Source organism: Ambystoma mexicanum, chromosome 8, assembly GCF_040938575.1.
Source record: "Ambystoma mexicanum isolate Mex_15411 chromosome 8, UKY_AmexF1_1, whole genome shotgun sequence".
NCBI lineage: Eukaryota > Metazoa > Chordata > Amphibia > Caudata > Ambystomatidae > Ambystoma > Ambystoma mexicanum.
The window spans coordinates 1,476,172,728-1,476,195,531 of record NC_090929.1 but is presented as its reverse complement, the minus strand read 5'-3'; the positions used below and the strand labels follow the sequence as shown (position 1 = coordinate 1,476,195,531).

Below are 22,804 nucleotides of genomic sequence, written 5' to 3'. Positions count from 1 at the left end.
CGTGCGTGCGTGCACGTACTACAGCGTGTGCACGAATCATCCCTGAGCCGGGGCGTGTGCATTTTAGGCTTCTGGAGGGCGGCTGCCCACCTGTGCCCACTGCCGTCCTGCAGGTGAGCCCGGGGACAGGGGCCACCGTGCCCTGTGGGGTGGAGGTGCGTACACGGCCCCGCCGCTGTATTAATACCCTCCCGCGCAAGCTCTGGACTTGACTTTATAAGGCCGAGACCGGCAGGTTGCTGCTGCTGCTGCCTCTGGCGGGGAGAGGAACACCCCTTTCCCCCCCCCCCCACCCTTGGCTGTCGTTCACAGAGCCTCTTCCCACCTCCAGCCAATGGAGAAGCAGGGCCCGGGGGCAGGGGCTACATCTCGCCCAGGCCTCTCCTGGCATGGTGATTGATGCTGCCTTTTCAGCAGCCGGCACCCGGACCGGGAGACAGCAAGAAGGCGCGCCGGGGCTGTGGAGGAGGCGGAGCGGGACTGGCTGGTGCAGTGTGGGCTGTGGTGGAGGTCGCCCGGGCTGGGCTCTGGCTGCTGCTGCACTCGGGGCTGTGGTGGAGGCCGACCGGGCTCTGTGGTGGGGGCAGAGCAGGCTGGTGGTCCCTGGCTGGAGCACTGTGGAGTTAGAGCGGGCTGGACTCTGGCTGCTGCCCGGCTGCAGTGGAAACAGTCGGCCGGGGGGTGGGCCCGGCTCATGCACAGAAGTCTGGCTTTTACCTGGGCTCCGAGTCCGGCTTTCTCCCGGAGGTCTCTGTGAGGGGGACGGCTCTGAGTCTGGCTTGTTCACCGAGGCCGTCGGAGGAGGCAGTGCAGGCTGACCGGGCTCCGGGCTCGGGGCGACGGCTCTTTTGGGCATGGATCTCCTTGGGGCCCATCACATGCACCCGGGTCACCCGGGTCACCAGGAACCCATCAGCTTTGGCATAGACCAGATCCTGAACTCCCCGGACCAGGGCAGCTGCATGATTTCTGGCTCCCGCCTGCAGGACTCGGACTACGGCCTGGGCTGCATCGTGAGCAGCGCCTACAACAGCATGACTGGGAGCTACAGCGGAGGGGCCGGCGGGGGCGGCTACAGCAACAACGCCTGCAGCATGGCCTCCCTCCCCGGTTCCTACAACATGGCCCTCAGCTCGGCCGGAGTGATCCGAGTGCCGGCGCACAGGCCGCCCCTGGGCAACGGCGGAGGAGGGGGGCACCCGGCCATGTCCGGCGGCATGCCCACCGTGGCAGGCTCGGGGCACGGCATGAACGGCATGAGCAGCTTGACAGGCCTGACCTTCCCCTGGATGGAGAGCAACCGGCGCTACACCAAGGACAGGTTCACGGGTGAGTGAGTTTGGGGGGTCTGTGCCCCTGCCCTGGCTGTACAATGCCCTAACCGCACGGCCACTGGCACCCGGGCCCACTGCTGCACCGCTAGCGCTGCTAGTAGCCTGCCACCAGACTCAGCCCTTGTCTGTGTTTGCCATCTCCAGCTCGGCTCCGGCAACATGCCCCTGAAAGGCGAGCGACCTGTGCTGTGCAAACATTGCACTTGCGTGGCGAGCATTAGGGACGCTTTCAAAACTTCCTGTGCGAGAGTGCATGCGTGAACAGACACCCATACTAAACAGCGATCTCCCCGCATTCACAGCCCTCCAGCGCCTACCGTGTGTCTATAATACTTCTAATGGATATACTAATTACAACGACTACACAGAACCCCGATAAGTTTCACTAGACACATTTCTAAACAGAAACAATCCTAGTTATTTATTTAAAATTCTCATCTATCGCAATTTTCTAAACAAAAATAGTTGTATGAAATGCTCAATTGTCGAAACTAGTGTTTTTAATATTATTAGTGTTTTTAATAGTATTGAATGTATCGTTTTTTAATTGAAAGGAAAGAGTGGATTAGTCACGCTACTGCGGGCAAGTATATAAACAGCGTGTCACCTTATATCATAAAAACAGACAGTCGAATATTCGACAAAAAATGAACGCGGGGCTCTTATTTACGCTGCTTCTAAATAGTAAATCCGCCCTAATGCCTACAGCTGTGCATAATTGTATAAATACATGTATATATAATGTACACACAATGTACATTCTCTCTATATTTACACACGCACATCAGTACAAGCCCTGCGGGAGAATGTGAATAAAATTACAAACTTTTCACTTGTTCATACTTATGTCCTAATTTACACGCAAAGGTGGCAGATACAGAAAGTGATATTCCATAGGCGCGTGTAGCGCGTGTGCAGACTCGCGTATAGTGGGGGGGTCCGCGGACTTCTGCCCCTCACGCTCGCGCATTTTTCACTACTCAAGTGATCGCAAGCTTAGTTCAGATCATAAATAATGAACGGGCGCTACATGTGTGGCTTCAACAAGCGCCCGGTCGATAGTCGAGAGGGGCCTAACTGCTCCCATGGAGCGGCTCAGAGCGTGGGCCCCGGGCAAAATCACCCCGGAAGGAGACAGGCTCGGAATCAGGCAACCAGGTCGCGCAGCTGTGACGTGCACTCTAGGAGAGAGTCAAAAACACTTTGGAATTATATCGCGATTTAAAAACGTGCTTTAGTAAACTGGGGCCGAACGTGCCATCATTACAAGAGTGCAGAAACTACGCGGGCGCTTTGGTGCTGTGCGTTCTATACACTAATACCCTACAATTACCCAAGGAAGTGCGTGTACAGCACTTGATGATTGCTAAAATGACCGATTCCATGAAATGGCAAACGGGGTCTTGTGGAGTTCAAAGGTGCGCCCTTAAAGTGCCACGAGAGCGTCCAGGGAGCAGCGCGAGACCTGCTCGGTGTATCATTGCTGTGCTCGCTCGGGTTAGTCACCACGTCTGTCCCACGGAGCTGAAAGTGCTCGGAAAATCCGACTTCCACACAGAAAAGGGGGAAAGTAAGGAAGCAGCAAATGCGGAGGGAAAGAAAAGCGGGAATGAAAGGCAATAAGAAACTAAAAAAGGAAAGGGGAGAAAAGGAAAACACAGAAAGCGCAAAAGTACAATAAGAGAATGGGGAAAGAAAGGGGAATAGGGGAAAGAAAGAAAGAAAGAAAGAAAGAAAGAAAGAAAGAAAGAAAGAAAGAAAGAAAGAAAGAAAGAAAGAAAGAAAGAAAGAAAGAAAGAAAGAAAGTCAAAGTCCTGATAGTAACCGCTGAACTTCGACCGGCATTTATATTTCGATAATGCTGTTATAGATTTGAAATCAAGCACAGTCAATGTCTAAGCCGCAGGGCACATGCGTTCTCTATTAGACGTCACGAATTTTGTGTGAACTAATGTAGCAATGGGACTCGGTAAATTACACGCGAATGGATTGTAAAATGCATTAAATCGGTTATCCGCAAATGAAACGTTAGGATTGAAAAGGACTTCATCTAAATCACAGTCGCCCTGTCTCAAGGGATGGGGGTCTAAGAAAGGGCGGAGTCAGTAATCCAGACGTCCTGCCCCCTTGAATGAAAACCAAGTAACTATGTAAAGAGTGGAGTGGGTGCATCCATGGCCTCCCCAGCAGTGGAGTAACTTTCCTGAAAATGTTGGGGGGGACATGACATTTGTAGAAAAGGTGCGCAAGTCAAATGAATGGGGACAAAGTGGTGAGCCATGAAAGTTGGGGGGGACAAACACCCCTGTCCACCCCTAAAATTGCGCCCATGCACCCAAGCCAGGCACTCTATGCTCGAGCATTTTCCACTAATTTGGTGCGATTTCCCCATTCCCCTGCACGGACCAAAGCGCCACGTGAGCCAGAGGGACTCTCACAGCCTCTCACAGCAACACTTTCGCTTCCCTTCCTGGCCTCGCGCTCTCGAACCTGTCGCGATATCTCCGAGTCCTTCAGCTCACCGCACCCTTGGTTGGGGGCAGCGGGCTCCCCGCTTTAGGCACGTAGATGGGACGTCAGACGTGACTTGTCTCGACCCTGGCACCGGGGCAAGCCGAACTGTCAGCACCCACTGAAACGGGCAGTGGACACACACAGACAGACATATACTAAAAGATTAACGCAAACTGGGGGCATACACGTGTTCACTATTTCAGTCAAATGTTGGAATGGAAACACTGCAGACGAGTCAGATAAAATGCAGGGCCCACCGCTCCCTGGATGATAATGGCAGGTGGTGGCAGTAAGGGGTGAGAGGTTGTGCGTTGTTGTGTGTGCAGCTCTTCAGGGGCATTTGCTGCGACCTGGTGCCTTTTCGCAGCTGCGTGCACTGGCCCAAGCGACAGCTTCCCGAGACTGCAGGGAAACGGGATGATCGCAGACAAGCTGGCGCTGCTTGCGGGCCCACGGGGCTGGGGTGGACTCCGTCACGCGGCCGCACAGGCCAGGCCCCAGCCTGTCAGCGAGTCTCCCGGGTTCCCGGCTCGTGACATTGCTCGCCTGCATGCACTGTTTGCTTGCCCGCTGCCGCTGTGCTGTTCGCCAGCGGGCGCTGTCTGTCTCTGCCACGCTCTGTGACCGCTGCTGATTTTTGCCTGCTTGCTTTTGCCGTCTGTCTCCCCATCCAGTGGCCCTCTCACCCTTCACTGTAACACGCCGTATAGGTCACCCCTATCAGAACCGGACGCCCCCCAAGAAGAAGAAGCCGCGCACCTCCTTCACCCGGCTGCAGATCTGTGAGCTGGAGAAGCGCTTCCACCGGCAGAAGTACCTGGCCTCGGCCGAGAGGGCGGCGCTCGCCAAGGCGCTCAAAATGACAGACGCCCAGGTCAAGACCTGGTTCCAGAACAGGAGAACCAAATGGAGGTAATAGCAGTGGCCGCTATTCTTTTAAGAGGTGTCCAGGTGTCTTTCTATATGATAACAACTCTACTGTGAATGTCCTGCGCTGGTATATTATGGTTCATGCTGCCTGCCTGTGGCCAGGTATATTTCTATTTAATAACACGTGTTATGGTTTATGCCCCCTGCCTGTGTCCAGGTATATTTCCATTTAATAACAAGTGTTATGGTTCATGCCCGTGCCTGTGTCCAGGTCTCTTTCTATTTAATAACAGGTGTTATGGCTTATGCCTCCTGCCTGTATCCAGGCCTCTTTCTATTTAATAGCAAGTTTTATGGTTCATGCCCCCTGCCCGTGTCCAGGTATATTTCTATTTAATAACAAGTGTTGTGGTTTTTGCACCCTGCCTGTGTCCAGGTCTCTTTCTATTTAATAACAAGTTTTATGGTGTATGCCCCCTGCCTGTGTCCAGGCCTATTTCTATTTAATAACAAGTTTTATGGTGTGTGCCCCCTGCCTGTGTCCCGGTATATTTCTATTTAATAACGCGTGTTATGGCTTATGCCTCCTGCCTGTGTCCAGGCCTCTTTCTATTTAATAACAGGTGTTATGGCTTATGCCCCCTGCCTGTGTCCAGGCCTCTTTCTATTTAATAACAAGTTTTATGGTGTGTGCCCCCTGCCTGTGTCCCGGTATATTTCTATTTAATAACACGTGTTATGGCTTATGCCTCCTGCCTGTGTCCAGGCCTCTTTCTATTTAATAACAAGTTTTACGGTGTATGCCCCCTGCCTGTGTCCAGGCCTCTTTCTATTTAATAACAAGTTTTACGGTGTATGCCCCCTGCCTGTGTCCAAGCCTCTTTCTATTTAATAACAAGTGTTATGGTTTTTGCACCCTGCCTGTGTCCAGGTCTCTTTCTATATTATAACAAGTCTACTATTCATGGTATATTTGCGCAGGTATATTATGGTTCATTTGAAACAAGTGGGGTCCAGCGTTAAATGGTGAGTTTAAGCCCTGTAGGTTGAGCCAAGTTTAATATCATTTATCCATATAAGAGGGTCAACCCAGTCCTTAAGCAACACTCAGACGCTCTAATTATGTGCATCCAAATCCACAGGCTCGCTCCCCACGGGGGGTGCAGGGCCCAATTCATGGAAAGTGTTGCACGGTTCAAAGTGACTTTGCACTGCTAAAAAGTGACGTTGCACTGACTTTGCTCTGCAAAAATACACGTTGCAAAGTTCCATGAATCAGGGTTTGTGTCGGCAGTGCAAAGTCACTTTGCAACCGTGCAAAAAATGCCATGAATCGGGCCCTCCTTTTCTAACATATGTTCTGCAGTTGAAACCTGCGCTTAGCGGCAAGAAGCACCACTGTGCGGTTTATTGCGCTAGAGCGCATGCCATTTAAAGTGCTCACGCGCGCCTTAACCGATAGCGAAAAGCGTTCACGTGTTTTTGCCATGACTATGGTTCTTTTTTTGAAGAATTGTGCACACGCCCCTCCAACTTCCAGTACCCAATATCATAACACATCAGACCAAATGTAAACATGAAAATGAAATGCCCTGCATTAAACATGGATTTCAACATGTATAACCGCGTGCGATTCAATAGGAAACATCATCAAGTTTGCAGAAGAAAAAACAATGCGATGAAAACACGATTACCCACCCCCACACACTCCATTACCCAGCCCACTCCCGCCGAGGAGCTCTGAAGGTTCGAACGCCTGCTGCGCGTTACACATTTCCAAACAAATAAATAAATATACCATTCTTCTCAAGGGCACGCCCTATGAAAAAAGACGAAGCAATCGGAGCGGGAATGGGGCCCCCACTGTATTGGCAATAAAGAGTTTTCAAGTTTTAGTGAACAGGGGTGTTTTGATCTCCCTGGAAGTAATGAACAGCAATACTACCATGTTGTATTGTTGGAGGCGGGGGAGGGCGGGGGGGATGAGAGTTGGTGCAGAGGGCTTTTAATCCCAATTAAGCGTTATAATACTTTATTATATACCAGTTACTATTTCATTTTATATTAATGCACGGACTCGATTTTTCAACAACACCACAAACTATTAAAGACCCCGAAACCAAGGTCCATAACGTGACACCATGCATGCACACACATTGCAGTAGATTAAAAATAATCAATGTACGTGTTCTCTTCCATGGATCATGGATTCTCGGCTCCCTCGCTCCCACATACAACACAGTGCCTATACGCAGATACACATGTGTGTACCCACATGTTCATGTAAAACATGTATACCCATGCGGGGAGATGCATGTACTAGCAGAAGCGCGGATACGCAATAAACCACTCTGTGCCCAATTCATGGACATTTTTGCACGGTTCAAAGGGACTTTGCCCTGCTGAAAAGTGACTTTGCAGTGCCGGGACAAACCCTGATTCATGGAACTGTGCAAAGTGTATTTTTGCAGCGCAAAGTTCGTAGAAAGTTATGCCCTGACTTTGCACGGCAAAAATACACTTTGCACAATTCCATGAATCAGGGTTTGTGTCGGCAGTACAAAGTCACTTGGACTCGTGTAAAACATTCTATGACTCGGGCCCTGTGTTTCTGTACCTGTGTATTTTAGACCGACGCATGTTCTCATGTGTGCGCGTATGAACACACCTGCGCCTAGGCGCAAAGCACACGTGTGCACCGTAGCATATTCTACAGGCAGCTGGCATCTGGGGGCCGCCTGCCAGCGCATGGAGTTCACCGCCGGCCGGCGCCCTCTGCTACAAGCTGCTGAGGTAATTGCCCGGGACAGAGCCATTCCTCAGCCGTAATGGACGGGGCGCAGATGCCGCGCTGCGGGGAGAGGCCCGCCGCTACGGGCGGCTCGGGGCGTCGGGGGAGCGCAATTAAGGATCGCTAAGTCGGGTCAATCGAATCATACACGTAATGCAGATCGGTAACAGGATCTGCGCGAGGGGTCCTGGCAGGAGAGAGGCGCCGGTGTCGCGCCAGAGAGCGCACGGAGCCACTGGGGGTGCACGTGGAAACGGTAGGGACCGTGGCAGTCAGCCTGCTGAGGGACAACTCGGGGCAACCCCCACCCCGGCCCTCGCGGGGCCCCCCTTTAAATGTGTTTCATTTCCACCAATGGACCGAGTCACACGGGCTTCACTGTGGGTGGGCACGAGAACTGGGCACCGGGGATTCACTGACCTGGGCACGTGGGGCTTTTACCATGGGCTGCTGTGGGAAGGGGCGCACGGGCATTTCCTGTAGACTGTGGTCTCTGCTGTTGGCTTGAGACCAGGGCAAGAATGCATTTCCGTGGGGTGTAGAAATGGGCGCACGGGACTGGAGACCTGGGCACACGGTGCCTTTCTGGGAGCTGGCGAGCTGGGCATCAGGCATTTACTGTGTGCTGGAGACTTGGGCACACATCTTTTTTTGTGAGCCTGAGACCCGGGCATCGGGCATTTACTGTAAGTTGGAGATCTGGGCACACGGAACTTTGATAGGGGCATGATAACTGGGCAATCAGGCATTTACGGTCAGTTGGAGACCTGGGACACGGGGCTTTCTGGGAGTTGGAGCTCTGGGCATCAGGCATTATCTGTGCGCTGGAGAACTGGAACCACCGGATTTGACGTGGGCATGTGTTTAGGATTTACCATGGGTTGCACACTTGGGCATATTTCCTGTGGCCTACAGACCCTAGCAGCCATAGAGCTCGATTCGAGGCCACACGCGCATGGACGGCGTCCGCCCACTTGTTTCCGAGTGTGGACGCCGTCCACCCTGGGCTTTTGGAGAATTAAAATAAGCTTGCTCGTTTGTATTGGTTTGGTGCTTTTGGTCTGCTTGAAATGCGTCGAAGCCGGGATTAGCCAGAATAAGGGGGCGACGCCTTTACCTTTACCACAACGATCTGCTCGTGTAACCTGTGAAATATTTCTTTATGATTTCGCCGACTTTTCTGCTCTAAAAAGCGCGCGCCTTCTACGCTTTAGCACCAACACTCTAGCAAACGGCGGGCCTGATTCACACACATGTTTTTAAATGGGAAATGGCCATTGAAAACCTTTGTAAATCAGACCCGGCGTCTCTTGGGTTATTTCCGGTTGAACCCGATTATGCTTGTGGGGGGTGAATGCGCATGTGTGGCACGTGAACTCGTCAAAGACCAATTAAGTGAAATGTGCCTATTGCCATTCAACACGCGTGCACGTCCTGTGATGTCCCCTGTCATTGCACATGACAATGATCCCCCCCCCCCCACACCCCTATTTCTGTTTAGGACTCGCGCGCTGCAATTTTCTTCAGGCTAGAGAAATTGGTAATTTAGGGTAGCCGGCTTCCTGGGCACAAGGGGCATTATTGCGGGTACTTCCTCAGGGCGCTACAACGTGCGATTCACCTCTAGGACTACAGGGAGGGGGCGACAATGGACGTCAGGTGGGGCAGCACTTCAAGCAGTGGGGTGTTGTGAAAAAATGACACCCCCTCTTCGCCCTGTGTTGGGATATTCTCCCAGGGTTAATACTGAAGGCATATACACCACTCGAGAGCACCTTTAAAAGGCGCCGCCCTGTGACGGCAATACCACGCTGCTCTCATTTCCGAGGGTGTTCACCTGGGACCAGGACGGGGCGCGTGAAGCGCCTCTGTTCCTCGGTTCCAGTCTTGGCGCTGTGCACGGGGAGCCAGTTCCGGAAGCTCGTTTCATGCCAGCGTGTCCATTTCCCTGGAACCCCGCCGGCGTGTCTACCTTTGGGGGTGTATGAACCCTACTTTTGCAAGTATTGGCGCGTTTCCTTTTGTAGAGGTTCCTAATGACCACTGGTTCCCTTTGCCTTTGCTTGTGTATCCAGGCGCTATTAGTCTGGGAACGGCAGTACGGGGGCGCGATCCCGCCCGGCGCATGTATCTACACCCCCGCTCAAGACGTTCACTTTACAAAGACATACACACATTTTATTTTTTTCAGAGGGTGGAAGGGTGGTGACTGCAGGGTGTCCAGTTCGCGAACTTACCATTGCGAACTTGCTTGCTCTTTTGTTGAAAACACCCGTCCTCGAGGGCTTTGCCTGTGCATGTCTCAGGCCAGGGGGCTGAGAGAGGGTGGGGCCGGTTATAAGGCAGCCCAGCACCCCACAACGACCGCACGTGCCTTCCTTCTGGGGTGAAACACACCGGTGCAAATCTGCATTCAGGGTACAAACAATAACAGTTAATATACGACTCTATCCATCACTATCACTGCTAACACTCCTACTAATAGTTAAAACAGCAACCGTAGTCATAATAATCAATAATAATAGACACCAATAGCATTATTAATTATTATTAATTATTATGAACTATTCATTGATATTATTAATGCATTATTACTTGCATTGTTATTAATAATCATGAGGCTTTGGTGGATGCATTCACTGTGCACAATGATGCTCACAGACATTTCCCACAAGTATTGCACACACATGCAAATCATCACACGTGCATTATTACTATTATTATTGAATCAATGCAACGGGTCATTATCAATTCTAATGATATAACATTTACCGGTGTGCATTTATGCCCGTTTTTTTTTATTGTTGCTTCTATTATTATTATTATTAGTAGTAGTAGTAGTGGTAGTAGTAGTAGTAGTGGTAGTAGTAGTAGTAGTAATGTTCGTATCATTTTTGTTTGTGTTACTGTTTGGAGTCGTTGTGGTGGTAGCCATAGCAATAGCAGTTTTGTCATTTCCACTATGAATCCTGAAGATGACATAAAACCCTCACGTGAATATTATTGTTGGACCAACAAACACACCTGGGCGTTTTTTTTTTTGTGTTTTTTTGTTACAGTGAATACACGTATTATTCGTGCTGCTGGAATAGGTTTGCGCCAGTAATATGGGGAAGGCATGTGCTCCGGTGCTCGGCTTAATGGTACTGTTTTGCTTTCGCACAATTATTGTCCATTAATGGCCCGCTCGCCAGTGGCCCGCTTCTGTTGGCGCAGTGTGTGTACCGGGATGTGCCACGGAGGCCCGGGTGGCACGGCCCCACTGTCCCGGGCCCTCCCCGGGGCACGCTCTCATGTCTGGCATCGAGACACACACAGCCGCCTCTGCTGACGTGGCTGCAGGGTGCTGCTCGGAGACGGCGCCCCTGGTGCCGTGTCTTCGGTCCTGGGACACCCTGGGACACCCGCCACGCTGCACCCCGGGGCTCGGAAGGGGCCCCGGGCCGCTCGAGGTATACATTAAAGCGTGTGTGCCTTGGAGTCTGGGACACGGCATGTACAAGCAGTTTTCACGGCGAATGATAGAGGCGGCCGCGGGACTGCATGCAGCGCCGATAGGAATGCATAGGGGCACGGTAGGAAGGCCCTTGCTCTCTGAGCACACACGTGTGCTGCTACATAGAGGAGCAGTGAGCTGCACAGCTTGGTGCATCGCCACCCCTCTCCCGACTCACCCCGCCCCCGCCACTGGGTGCTAGGTACGGCGCCTGGACAGTGCACAGCCACTGCAACTGTATGAATCATGAACGTGCACATATGACCGTTCCACGCCCTGCACCTAACAGCAAACACATAATTATACATTAAAATGCAGCCGTGACACTCAAACGCTGGGGAAAGCACTCTTTGTTATTAATAAACACATAATAATAATAATAAATATAGCCATGCATGCCAGACTCCGCCATCTTCTAAGCGCTTGATCGGTGATCCGCACGGCCATTAGACTTGCATGCCGTGTTAGCCTCTCTGCTAAAAGACGTGTCCTTGTTGATACAGAAAGACGCTGCGCCTTTTCAGGACATATTGTTAAGTTATCCAAAATGTATACCGCGCCTATCACCACGGTATGCCTCAGTGGAGAGCATCATATCACCCTTTACGTGGTTAAGTGGTGGGACGGCATGGCACAAACTAGGGACGTGTGGCGACAGCCACTCCTGTCGCCGAGCCATGGAATAAGTGTGATACTACACTGCCGGCCGGTGGATTATCTAGTTAAGTAATTCCCAGCTCCAGTCTGTGGAGGAGCGATATATATATTGGTTTAATATCATTTGAATAGCGCACAGCAGTCGCTGGTGTAGCTTCATAGCTCTTATTTTTTTGCTAGTTAGTGCCCCACTTTGCTGCCCCAGACTTGCGTAGCGCATAGTTTAGACGCTTAATTAGAAAGGGCCTCCTCCGGTGTGGCTACGTTGGGCGTGAGGGTTCGCGATGTGCAAAGACGCGCGACTGCAGGGAACGCCACGGCGCGTCACTGCTGTTTTTACGTGCATGCGTGTCACACGCGAGTATTTACCCCAAGGATAGCACTCGTGCTAGGCGCCAGGCAAGAGTCGTAACTGCGGTAGGTGGTTGCAAGAGTGCTGTGACGGACTGCACTCTAACCTGTGGATGGCACGTGGCACCGTGTGAGACGGGCCACGGTGTGCGGCTACGCGCAGTGGCATCTGTGCAGGGTTGGAGAGTGCCGGGGTGCAGTGCGGCCCAGGCCGCTGTGCATGGTGTCGTGTGTGACTAGCTGCAGCGTGTGTTGCCCTGTGCAGTGTTGCTAAACAGGACAGGGGCTGCAGATGGGAATGTACGAAATAAGTACGCAATACCGTCGGTTTTACGACAAACGTATTATACACCATCCTACGATTTATTCGGCTTACGCGCCGGAGAAGGAATGAGACCCAAGGAACCCAACTTGCCCTCAGCAAGTTGAGCACTTTATGGCATTTCCACATTAGGGCAATATCCAGTCAAATATCCGCCCCTTGTGCAGTGTCTATTGTCAGCGTGCGTGTGGCTGCAGGCGTTCCTAGGCACCGGCCCCCGTCTCCTGCAGCGCCCTACAAAATGAAATAGAAATGTAGAAACATATATTATACACGCTACCGATTCCAGCGTAAAACGAGACGTGGTCATACTTCTTTAAACAAAAAAAAACGTTGTCAAAAGTGTATTCGTATGCTGGGCAGCAGCCTTTCGTCTGACCATCGTTTGTGTAAGTGTGTGTAAATTCATATGTGTGCATGAAGCCCTTGTTATTATCATAATACCGATTCGATGGCCACGCTTCCCCGCCATTTGCATAGCTGCAATTAACGAGTTGTGCAAATATGCGTTTTATGGGGCAATTATGCTAAGCGCGCTCCCCGGGACGCGGCGCTAAGAATGATTGGTGGCCGGCGCGTGTCTCCCTAACTATGAAAAATATCCTTGGCGGGAAATAATAATAGGTTTTGCCACTAATTGCGGTGGCCGGAGTTCGCGTATCCGCGAAGTCAAAACACGATTAAATATGCATAAACAAAGCGCGCGTGGTCGCGGAAAAGCCATCCCTTCTCGAAACAATCGCTCCCTTTAGTGCGATTTATACATTTAAAAAGGCTACAGTGCCCTGTGGCAGTGTGTGTGCGAGGTGGGGGGGGGATGTGGGGGGGCGCTTAGGGCACTGATTCACAGAAGTGTTATATAATGGCGTATTCCCATAGGAAAACGCTTTGTGAATCATAGTATTTTCAACAACAAAAATGTGTTTCTGACATTAGTTTGAACATATGTAAACAAAAATAAGATTTCTTTTTGAAGCCGCCGATGGAATTCTATTTACTTGTTTTCCATTTCTTTCAGAAAAACGCAGGAATAAGGCACACACATCTATCTACTTGTCAGCAGAAATGTAGGTTTGAAGAGGCGGGGTGATTCCGGCCTAGCCAATATTACGTGTCAGTCTAGACATTTATTATTAAGAACGTGTTTTTAAATGTGTACTTTGCTGTGAAGAAAAAGAGCAGTGCATCACAATTACACACGGCAACATTTATATGTCTATATTAACACACACAAACTGAGCGGTTTTTTTCCTGTACGAGCGTTCCTTGATTCTGGGTTATCACCTGCAAAGGTACGCAGGACGTTTAGGCGATGTCATAAGAGATGTGTATTTTGGAGCATGTGTGTGTTAGAATCTGCTTCTCGTGACAATTGTATTTTTTTAGGCGGGCGGCGGTGGCCCAGGGCGGGTGGGGCTGGGGCTGTGCATTTGGTCTTGCAATGCTTAATGATGTAATAACACCGCCGCCCGTCTAAAAGATACATACAATTGTCACGATAATGAGACTCCAACACGCATATTTCACACGGACACACCGCACCAAAGTTGTCTCACTGCGAACATGTACCTTCATGCTCATACACAGTCCCCTGAGTCACGTGTTGTGATGCCGACTGGAATGAAGGCTGCGTTTTGGGGTTTCCCGAGCCCCCACCTTTTGATGTCACGTAAGAAAGAAAATGTGCTATTTTGGAATTCTAATCAGTTCCCTCCCGCCTTTTGAAAGAGGTACCCCATCCCGCACATGGAATGTCCGTCCGGAAGCCCCAGGACAAAGATGACAAGCACAGACACAAGGGGCTGGAGGTGAACGCTTTAAGATGGCCGCCAGGACTGCCGAGCTCGGGCGAGCCAAACCATTGCCAAAGAAACAGGGGTGACAGCCTTCACAAGAGGTCGAATGTTGAATTACTCCTAGTCTCTTGACTTTATATGTGATAACCCGAAATCTTAGCCACCCAGACTATTACACACATGGACACTTGTTTTTCTACACATGCCGTCTTTTTTTTGCCTTTAAACCCTTAAACCTATAAACCCGTGGGCTACATTAATGTACCTATTCGATACAGTGCATCAATTACAAACGCGTTTCTTTGTCCTTTAGTAGCACTTTTAAAGTTGGACAATCTCTGTGTTGCAATAAATTCGACAGATATATCCCCCCCTTCACAAGGATAGATTCTCAGCACGCGTTTTCCCAGGAGCTCTGTTTTAGGATCTCCCATATTTATGGTGCAGGGTACGCATACTTGCTAACCCTACAGATTTAGGCAATAGGCTACTGCTTTTTAAGCAGTCCTACCACCTACAGATTTCAGTGACAGATCCTACTGCTTTTTACAGTGGAAAGTAATTTATGTGATTCTAAGGCAGGCTCCAGGACAAAGCATGCAACACATTAATTAGTCTGTCTGTACAGTGGACTGGTAGGTGATTACTTTGATTGCACTCAGACCAATCCACTGACCTGACAGCTGCGTTTCTCTGTCCTGCACTCTTGCCGGCACAACACCTAGGTGAACCAGCAGTGAAAGCAAGTGGCAGAGTGTAACACCATCACACAGCATCTGCCGACAATTTGGTGTTAGAATTCAGAATTATAAATGTTTAACATTTCAACATCTTTCCATATTGTGCTGTTTGTATGTTTTGTGTTTTCCTGTGATGTCATTGTTATGGGAATTATTATTTTTCAAACTTGAAAAATCCTACATCTTTTTGGTCACAGAATGTTGGCAAGTATGGGTACATATCCTTTCAGCCCCCCCATTTGAAAGGTTCGGCCCCCTCACCATCATACCGCTCAACCTTTTAATTCCCCAGGGCGGGTGAAAAAGGAGATTTTTTTTGGGCGGTTGAGAACCCATTTAAATGCCGGTTAGGAAGATGGGCGGGTGAATGATTGATTCCAAGGGCAGCGACATCCGTCTAAAGCGAGCGAGTTGGGAGGTGTGCACCACAATCCCTCAGCCACCCACGCTAGCCCACACTACATCCCTCCACACCACGACAACAAAACAACTAATGCCCAACAACGTTGACCACAAACTTAAAGAGGACAACACATGCATGCAACCGACTGAGTCACCACCACACGCACACTTGAAAACAAACATAACACCCATAGGACTCCTACGTCAGGTCTCACAGGATTCTGCACCTCTAAGCACCCCTGTACGTTCACCCACAGCAGAGACGTAGACAGGGTAGGGCCTGAGCGGGCAAGGCCCACCCAAAACCTGTAAATGCCCACCCAGCAGCACTTTGTGGGCATTTACAGATATTAATGTCACTGCCGTGGGCCCAACTACATTATCTTCAGGCCCCACTTGTTAGACAATCCTGGCTACGCCTCTGACCCACACACAAAGCAAGGTCTTCCAATCTGCACACATCAGCAATGTACAAATAGCTACATTGCTCTCCTCCCTCTGCACCAACTACTTCAACCCATCGCTTGTAGAACTCTATAGACCAATGCACCGCCAAAATGGCACAAGCCGTGCTAAATTACACCCAATATGACATAATGTAACATGCCACATATACACTGTGTTATGGAGTGAACGTCCTTAATCTGCACAACAGGAGCTCTTGCATTCAGTTACAGTGTCTTCTTTTCTGCACGGTGTTCTTGGCTGCCTTTCGTGGTAAAATAGCATGTTGGCAAATACTCTTTCCTTGTGTCAGATCTTAAATTGATAGTGTTAATAATATTTATGCCAGTCTCCAGAAGACATAAAGGGCCTGATTCACAGGCTCATTTTATAATGGCACAATCCCATAGGGAAAGGATCTGCGAATCAGGCCCAACGTATGGAAGCACTGGATCAGTAATTATTCCATATTGGCGCTATAATGCCACAGGAGAGGTTACAACAAACGCATAACCCAATGCCACTCCTGAAAGCGATTAATGCCACAGGAGAGGTTACAATAAACGCATAACCCAATGCCACTCCTGAAAGGGATTCAGTAATTATTCCATATTGGCACTATACCGACACAGGAGAGGTTACAACAAACGCATAACCCAATGCCACTCCTGAAAGGGATTCAGTAATTATTCCATATTGGCACTATACTGACACAGGAGAGGTTACAACAAACGCATAACCCAAGGCCACTCCTGAAAGGGATTCAGTAATTATTCCATATTGGCACTATACTGACACAGGAGAGGTTATTCCATATAGTGTTCATCAAGAGGATTGGATTGCACATGCAGGAAAGCCAGAGTTGGAATGGAGCAGGAACTAATGGAACTTAGTTCCAGTACTTTCGCTTTCTACAATTAATAGTTTCACTACACTTTAGGCCATTTTCACAGTTTCACACCTGTTCTTTTTACAGTTAAAACACATGTTTGTCTCGGGAGGAAAGCTCAGCGGCAACGTGCTCGCCTTTGAAGCAAGAAGACGTGGAGCAACACAGGTTCGATCCACGGGTCCGCGCTTAGAAACCTCTGGGTATTAAGCGCGTTATAAATAACCTACCATATCATATCATGTCTTCGTGTTACTTGATAGGCTCTTTAAAGCTAATCACGTCACTTGGGGTCCTGCTTACAAGCAGTAAATCAACGCATTAGACAGTGTTAGGTGCTGGTTCCTGGCTCGCGAGTGAGTGTGGAAGGGTGCAGTGGGAGCCCTGGCTCGGGTTGAAGTGGCACATTTTGGGAAGTATGATGTACAACTAGAGAAGCACATATACATCACATTTTGCATCTGTGTTGGTTTTTTAAAAAAACCCTGGCATAGCCCTTATAACTTTGGACTTATATCTGTGTACATGATTCATGGAACGTTTTCCTATGGGACTGCACCATTATAAAACACTTCCATGAATCAGGCCCGTAGTGTTCACATAAACACAAATGCTCCTGATTATCAGAATCTCCAACATCTCCCATTTCCTGTCCAGGGGAAGAGGACAGTTTAAACAGAATCAGGCCGTTCCCCCCCTTCCCTTCAATTTAGTTATTTTAGTCTCTGTACCTCTAGTTCACATAAACCTGAACCATTCAAATTTGAAACAGCCTGAAACTGCTGTGCAACGATATGAAATGTCAAGCCAAGATTGACATCAAATGAAAAATCAAAATGTCTACCGCCCTACATTTTTTTCCTCGAATTTGCTGAAGGAAAACCTCAGAAAGCCCTCAAAACAGCCACATTGAAACTGAAATCTCTTTATCGAATATAAGAAAGTAAAAAACACTCCAGTGGACCACCTTATTTTGCCAATCCACCCACCCGGGCATCTACCCTGTCACCCATCTTTCCCCATATACTGCTCCATCCCACCTACCACTGGGATCTTTGTTCCTTTACTTTTCTTGTTGCACGCCTGCCTCTGGCTGGAGCAGAGAGTTACATGGGGCCCTTCTCCTGTATCTCAGGGTGTGGATGTGCATTACTCCCTTTGCATGCGCATCTTGCACAGAGATGCAGCCTATGGGGCCGATTCATGGAAAAGTGCGCATTTATCCTGCAAAGGACACGTGCCGAGAATGACACTGCGCGAGTCTGCATGCAGAATTAATTCTGTGCGCTACACGTATTCATGGATTTGTTTGGGCAAAGTAACCTTATACACAAGTCGAGGCCGGAAAGTCCCCGACATGCCAACACGCAAAGCAAAAATAGACAGAGCAGCTACCTTTGCATGATCCCCCAGATGCAAATACATGCACCCTTCAAACAGTGCAGGGGGTCCCCCGCAGGCAGGCCTGCATCTTGGGGACCCGGCGCAGAGTCCCCCGTAACTGTTACCGGCACCCTGACAACATGCGTATGATTTATCTTAATTCGGGTTAAACTCAGAAAATCTGCGTAACCCCATAAACTGTTCCTGCACCTTGCTACACTGTGAACATGCACCTCTAAGTCAGATCGGAACCCCGCCTGCATAAATTCACCACTAAATATGAAACCCGATCTTACCTATGTGCAAGTGTCTGTACGCCTGCCTTCGGGTGGCGGATAGTATGAGGGCTTTGCGTGGCCATTCCCCACCGAGAGGTTGCACGCTCGGATCCATGAATACATATCATTCCACGCAATAGTGTGCGTGTGATGGACTGCCTGCGGCCCATATTTTGCCTTGTTATTCCTCATTTTCTGTGTTCTGCCCCCTATCCTGCCCTCTGCGCAAGCCAGTGCCTTAAGTGGCACTACAAATCGAGCCGGGGCTCATCGAGGGGGCGTGGCCTAACAGCGGGGGCCTTGGTGGCCCGTTAGGCCACGCCCCCTTGACGAGCCCCGGCTCAATGGGCTACTGGCACCCCTGCCAGGCAGCCTTTTGTAGAGATTAGCACCCTCTCCCCTATGGGGAAGAGGGTGCTGATCTCTGCATTTCTATTCTATAGGCTTGCCTGGCAGGGGGCAGCGCCTCTCCTATTCAGCCTTAATGGCGGTGCTGCCCCTCGCCAGCTGGGGAGGGGCAGCGTCACCATCAAGGCTGAAAGGGTGAGGCCACTGGAAGCCGTGGCCTTTTTCCTAAAGACTGAAACTCCCGCGAATCCGCGGGAGCTTCAGTATTTAGAAAGCAAGGCCTCTGCTTTCAGCGGCCTCACGTTTTCTCCATAATGGTGGCGCCGGCCCACGTGCATCACTTGATTAAAGGGATGCCTCGTAGGTGCGGCGCCACCATTATGGCTGAAAGGCATTTTTTTCTGAAGCCTGAAGCTCTCGCACACGAGCGAGAGCTTCAGGCTGTAGAAAAAAATGCCTTTTCGTGTAGTGGCCAGGGCTGCCAGGGGAGACTAGTGGGCCCCGGCAGGGCCCTGGCTCAAAACGAAATTTCAGAGCCTGCCGGGGCCTAGCCCCGGCAGGCCCCGGCCCACTTAAAGCCCTGGCGCAAGCCATGCCCACGTTCTGTATGATGTTTCGCACAAGGCACTCGGCCTCTCGCAGTGATGTGCCGAGGCTGCGTGAAGTCCCCGCAAAGTACGAAAAAGTGGCACGTAGTCGATTCCATGAATCAAAAAATTTGATTTTGTACACAGTATGGCAGGCAAAGTCCCTATTTTCCGTGCAAATAATTCCATGAATCCGGCCCTTAGAATCGGAGGTTTCACTATACAATTCTACTTTAGAATGCATTACATTATTACCAATGGTGAGCAATGTGCATTCACATCATTTATCTATTTGAGCAATGCAGCCTGTGGAATAGGAGTATTTCACCCACATATCACCCCACATGACACCACGCCAAGTCAGAGTCCCTGTTATCAGTGTTTGAATTAAGGGTAGTGAGTAGCGTCTTACTTGCAGTGGTATCAGTGCGCCAGGGGCCTCACTGTGAGCCGGGGGCACACATGCATGGGACATGCTGTGGCGTGCACAGCATTTTTCTTGTTGGTGTAGTCAAGTGGGAAGGAAATTGATACCCTCTTCAATACTGTCTGTGGTGTTAGCCAAGAAGGAATTTGTTGACATTACTCTTCAGAATAATTGTGTGCTAATGTAGAATGGTATACTCACGTGTAGTCTACAACGAACAAAAAATCGAAAAAATAGACATTGCTAAATCTCATTTGTGTCGCTATCTTATTGCACAGAGTTCAACGAGAGCTTTTTGATATGCACTGCATTTGCTGCTTGTTCATTATAACAAACTTTTCAAATGAGAAAGATAATACTATGGACCTTATTCAAAAGGCATTTTTCAATGGGTATATCCCATTGAAAAACACGTTGTGATTCGGGTGCGTGGTGCATGCTCGTTTCGTCCAATTATTTGCCCGATACATATTGTTGACTTAATAGGGCCTGTCAGCCGATCTCACTGCCCTTCTCAAGAACCAGGGGCGTTGCTAGGGGGGGCTAAGGGGGTTATAGCCCCTGATCTTTAGGTTGTAGCCCCGGATAGAATCTCAGGAGCTACAGCCAAAAGACTAGCTAGCCCCCAGTCCCAACAGTTCCGACATCAGCTTAGCCCCGGGTCTTTTCCAGACCTAGCAACTCCCCTGTCAACAAACATTGTGCTTCATAACCCCCAGAGAACACTTTAAGCAATATGCCCGGATCCCTTGTATTTTGAACAGCCATGGGACCACGATTTGGTAACTCTTATAGGATATGCACTTATATTGAAAGGTTCACGAAGAAACACTGATCGTGCCTGGGAATATCCACAAAACTCTCCAAAGCCCGTGTGGACGGTATCAGAGAGGGGCCGGAACAACGTGAAATGTGGTGAAAGTGAGCAGCGCATACTAAAGAGGACTGCTGACCGTGTTTTAAGTGGGAAAAACAGTTTTTGGGCTGGGGCATAAAAACTGTCTGGCATAGTCTAAGAACCGGAAGTAGCCGAGGAACCGTTCAAAGACTTGTGGCCTATTGTAACTAAGCACGTGCAGCCGAGCTATCACACCTGACATGAAAGGGAGCAATATCTGTTTTAAGAGGTGTGTTAAATATACTGTAATTAATCAGCAGTCAAACAAGTATTGAAATAAATATATTGAGATAGGCAAACAAAATCATAATCAAAATTAGTTAATGCATGTTCCAACCCTTGATTTATTTTGAAGGAAATGTATGATTCTTATGCAGTCTAATGACAAGACTTCAATGTAGTTATTTGGTAACATGTTGCAGATATCATACGATGTATTACATATGTCACATTTTCCCTTCAGAGTATTAAAAAACACACAATGTAGCTCCAAATGTCCAAAACAGTTGATGTCACTGTAAACAGGGGTGACAGTGACGTGTTCCGGGGAAGAGCCGAAATCCACGACCACCCAATGGGTCCAAAATTAACATATTGGGGGAATTTGTACAGTGAACAGGGCTAAAGGTAATGGCTTGTGGCCCATAAAAAAACAGTGGTATAACAAAACCCATGAAATTCATTGAAAAAAACCTTAGTTATGGTGCAGTTCAGTTGTGCAGATTTAACGCAACAAAACCCTTGAAATTCAGAAGATGTGAGAAGTCACAACCAGCTTAACTCAATGCTTTCCCATTGCAAAGCCCATGAGCACATACATATTATAAGAGAAGGGAGTCACAATGACATCCGCAATGGCACTAGGCAGACAAAGCCTTATGGGGCACATGAACGGGAGTGCATGGAAGTAAGCTGGTCATGACTTCCCAGATCTGCTAAATCACAAGGGGTTTGTTGTGTTAAATCTGTGCAACTTAACTGAACCTTAACTACATTTTTTTCAGTGAATATAGTTGACTATAATCAGTATATAGTGCTATCGCAACACTATAGTTACATTGAGTATCAAGTTCCATAGGAAACCTGAAAATTAATTGCGAATAACTTTCGAAGCATATTACGGATTTGGATGACATTGTGCAAACAAAATTGTTGTCAAGGCCCCCCCCCCCAAGACTGAACATTTTAGGAACAAGCTGTTAAAAAATAAAAATGGTATTAAGAAAGCAATAAAATGCTGTTTGCAGCTTACTCCCATTCATTTTCCCATAGAGAAAAAAGTCAAAATGTCTCTGCAGCGCGCAGTAAAAACAGCTGGACGGAATTGGACCAGGTACAAAACAACTTGATTCCCGGGAGGGGTCTGGAGTTATTCCATCGAGTAGCTGTTAAAAAATTTGATGTAGAAGGGGGTGCCCCTCTCCCAAAATTACAGCTATACCTCCCATGGTGCTTTGGAAAACAGAGGCTGACAGGCTTTTCAGAAATGAGCCATTTCCCCCCACAATTCTATTGCTAATAACGTTTGACTTGCTGGATGGACTTCAATGTCATTTTTAAAATGGAGAGTTTGTCAAGGGCCCTCCAAATGTTGGGAACAAAAAGTTTGAAATTGAAAAAGCTATTAAAAAAAAAACAAAATACCACAGTTTCACAGTTTTCAGCCCAATCATTTTCTCATAGGGAAAAACTGCAGTTTTTTAACAGCTGTAGCACGAAAACCACAGAGAAGATTTGGACCAAATGAGAAACAACTTGGGCACAAAGTGTTGACTTACATTTTGTGACTGGACTGGGGTGAATACATCCAGCAGTTTAAAAAATATTTTACAGGGAAGGGGGTACCATCTGCTCCTGAAAACCTTTATATCGACCTTGGTGCTTTTTACAGCAGAGAGGCTGAGCAAAGCTAATAACATTTGAATTGCTGGATGGATTTAAATGACATTTTCCAAACAAACAGTTTTCAGGAGCCCCACTAAACTGGACATTTTAGGATCAATTCATTATAAAATGAAAAATGTATTAAGAAAACATAAAAACCCTGTTTTCTGTCTACTCGTAATTATTTTCCCATAGAGAAAAAGTGCAGTTTTTGTACAGTCGTAGCAAGCAAACTGGTTGGAATATTTGTACCAAATAAGAAACAATTTGGGCACAAAGAATTGACCTAATTTCCTTGAGCTATGGCCATGGCTAGTGGGACCGGAAGAAAGCTATTGGGGCACCGGGCAAAGGGGCCACAGACCATAGCTGACGGAATGGCCATGGGCGATG

General features: G+C 48.8%; 1 protein-coding gene across 2 annotated transcripts in view; it reads left to right on the top strand.

Annotated features, from left to right (window-relative positions):
• The first annotated feature begins 289 nt into the window (after positions 1 to 289).
• Positions 290 to 22,804, top strand: part of TLX1 (T cell leukemia homeobox 1) — a 41,892-nt gene continuing 19,377 nt past the window's right edge. Inside the window, exons 1-2 of one of the 2 annotated variants that reach the window (XM_069611648.1) lie at positions 290 to 1,329; positions 4,559 to 4,760. In XM_069611648.1, coding sequence (XP_069467749.1) covers positions 855 to 1,329; positions 4,559 to 4,760 — 677 coding nt within the window. In that variant the 5' untranslated portion in view covers positions 290 to 854. Of the gene's footprint in view, positions 1,330 to 4,522; positions 4,761 to 22,804 lie in introns of both variants that reach the window. The other variant, XM_069611647.1, reaches the window with a different exon arrangement.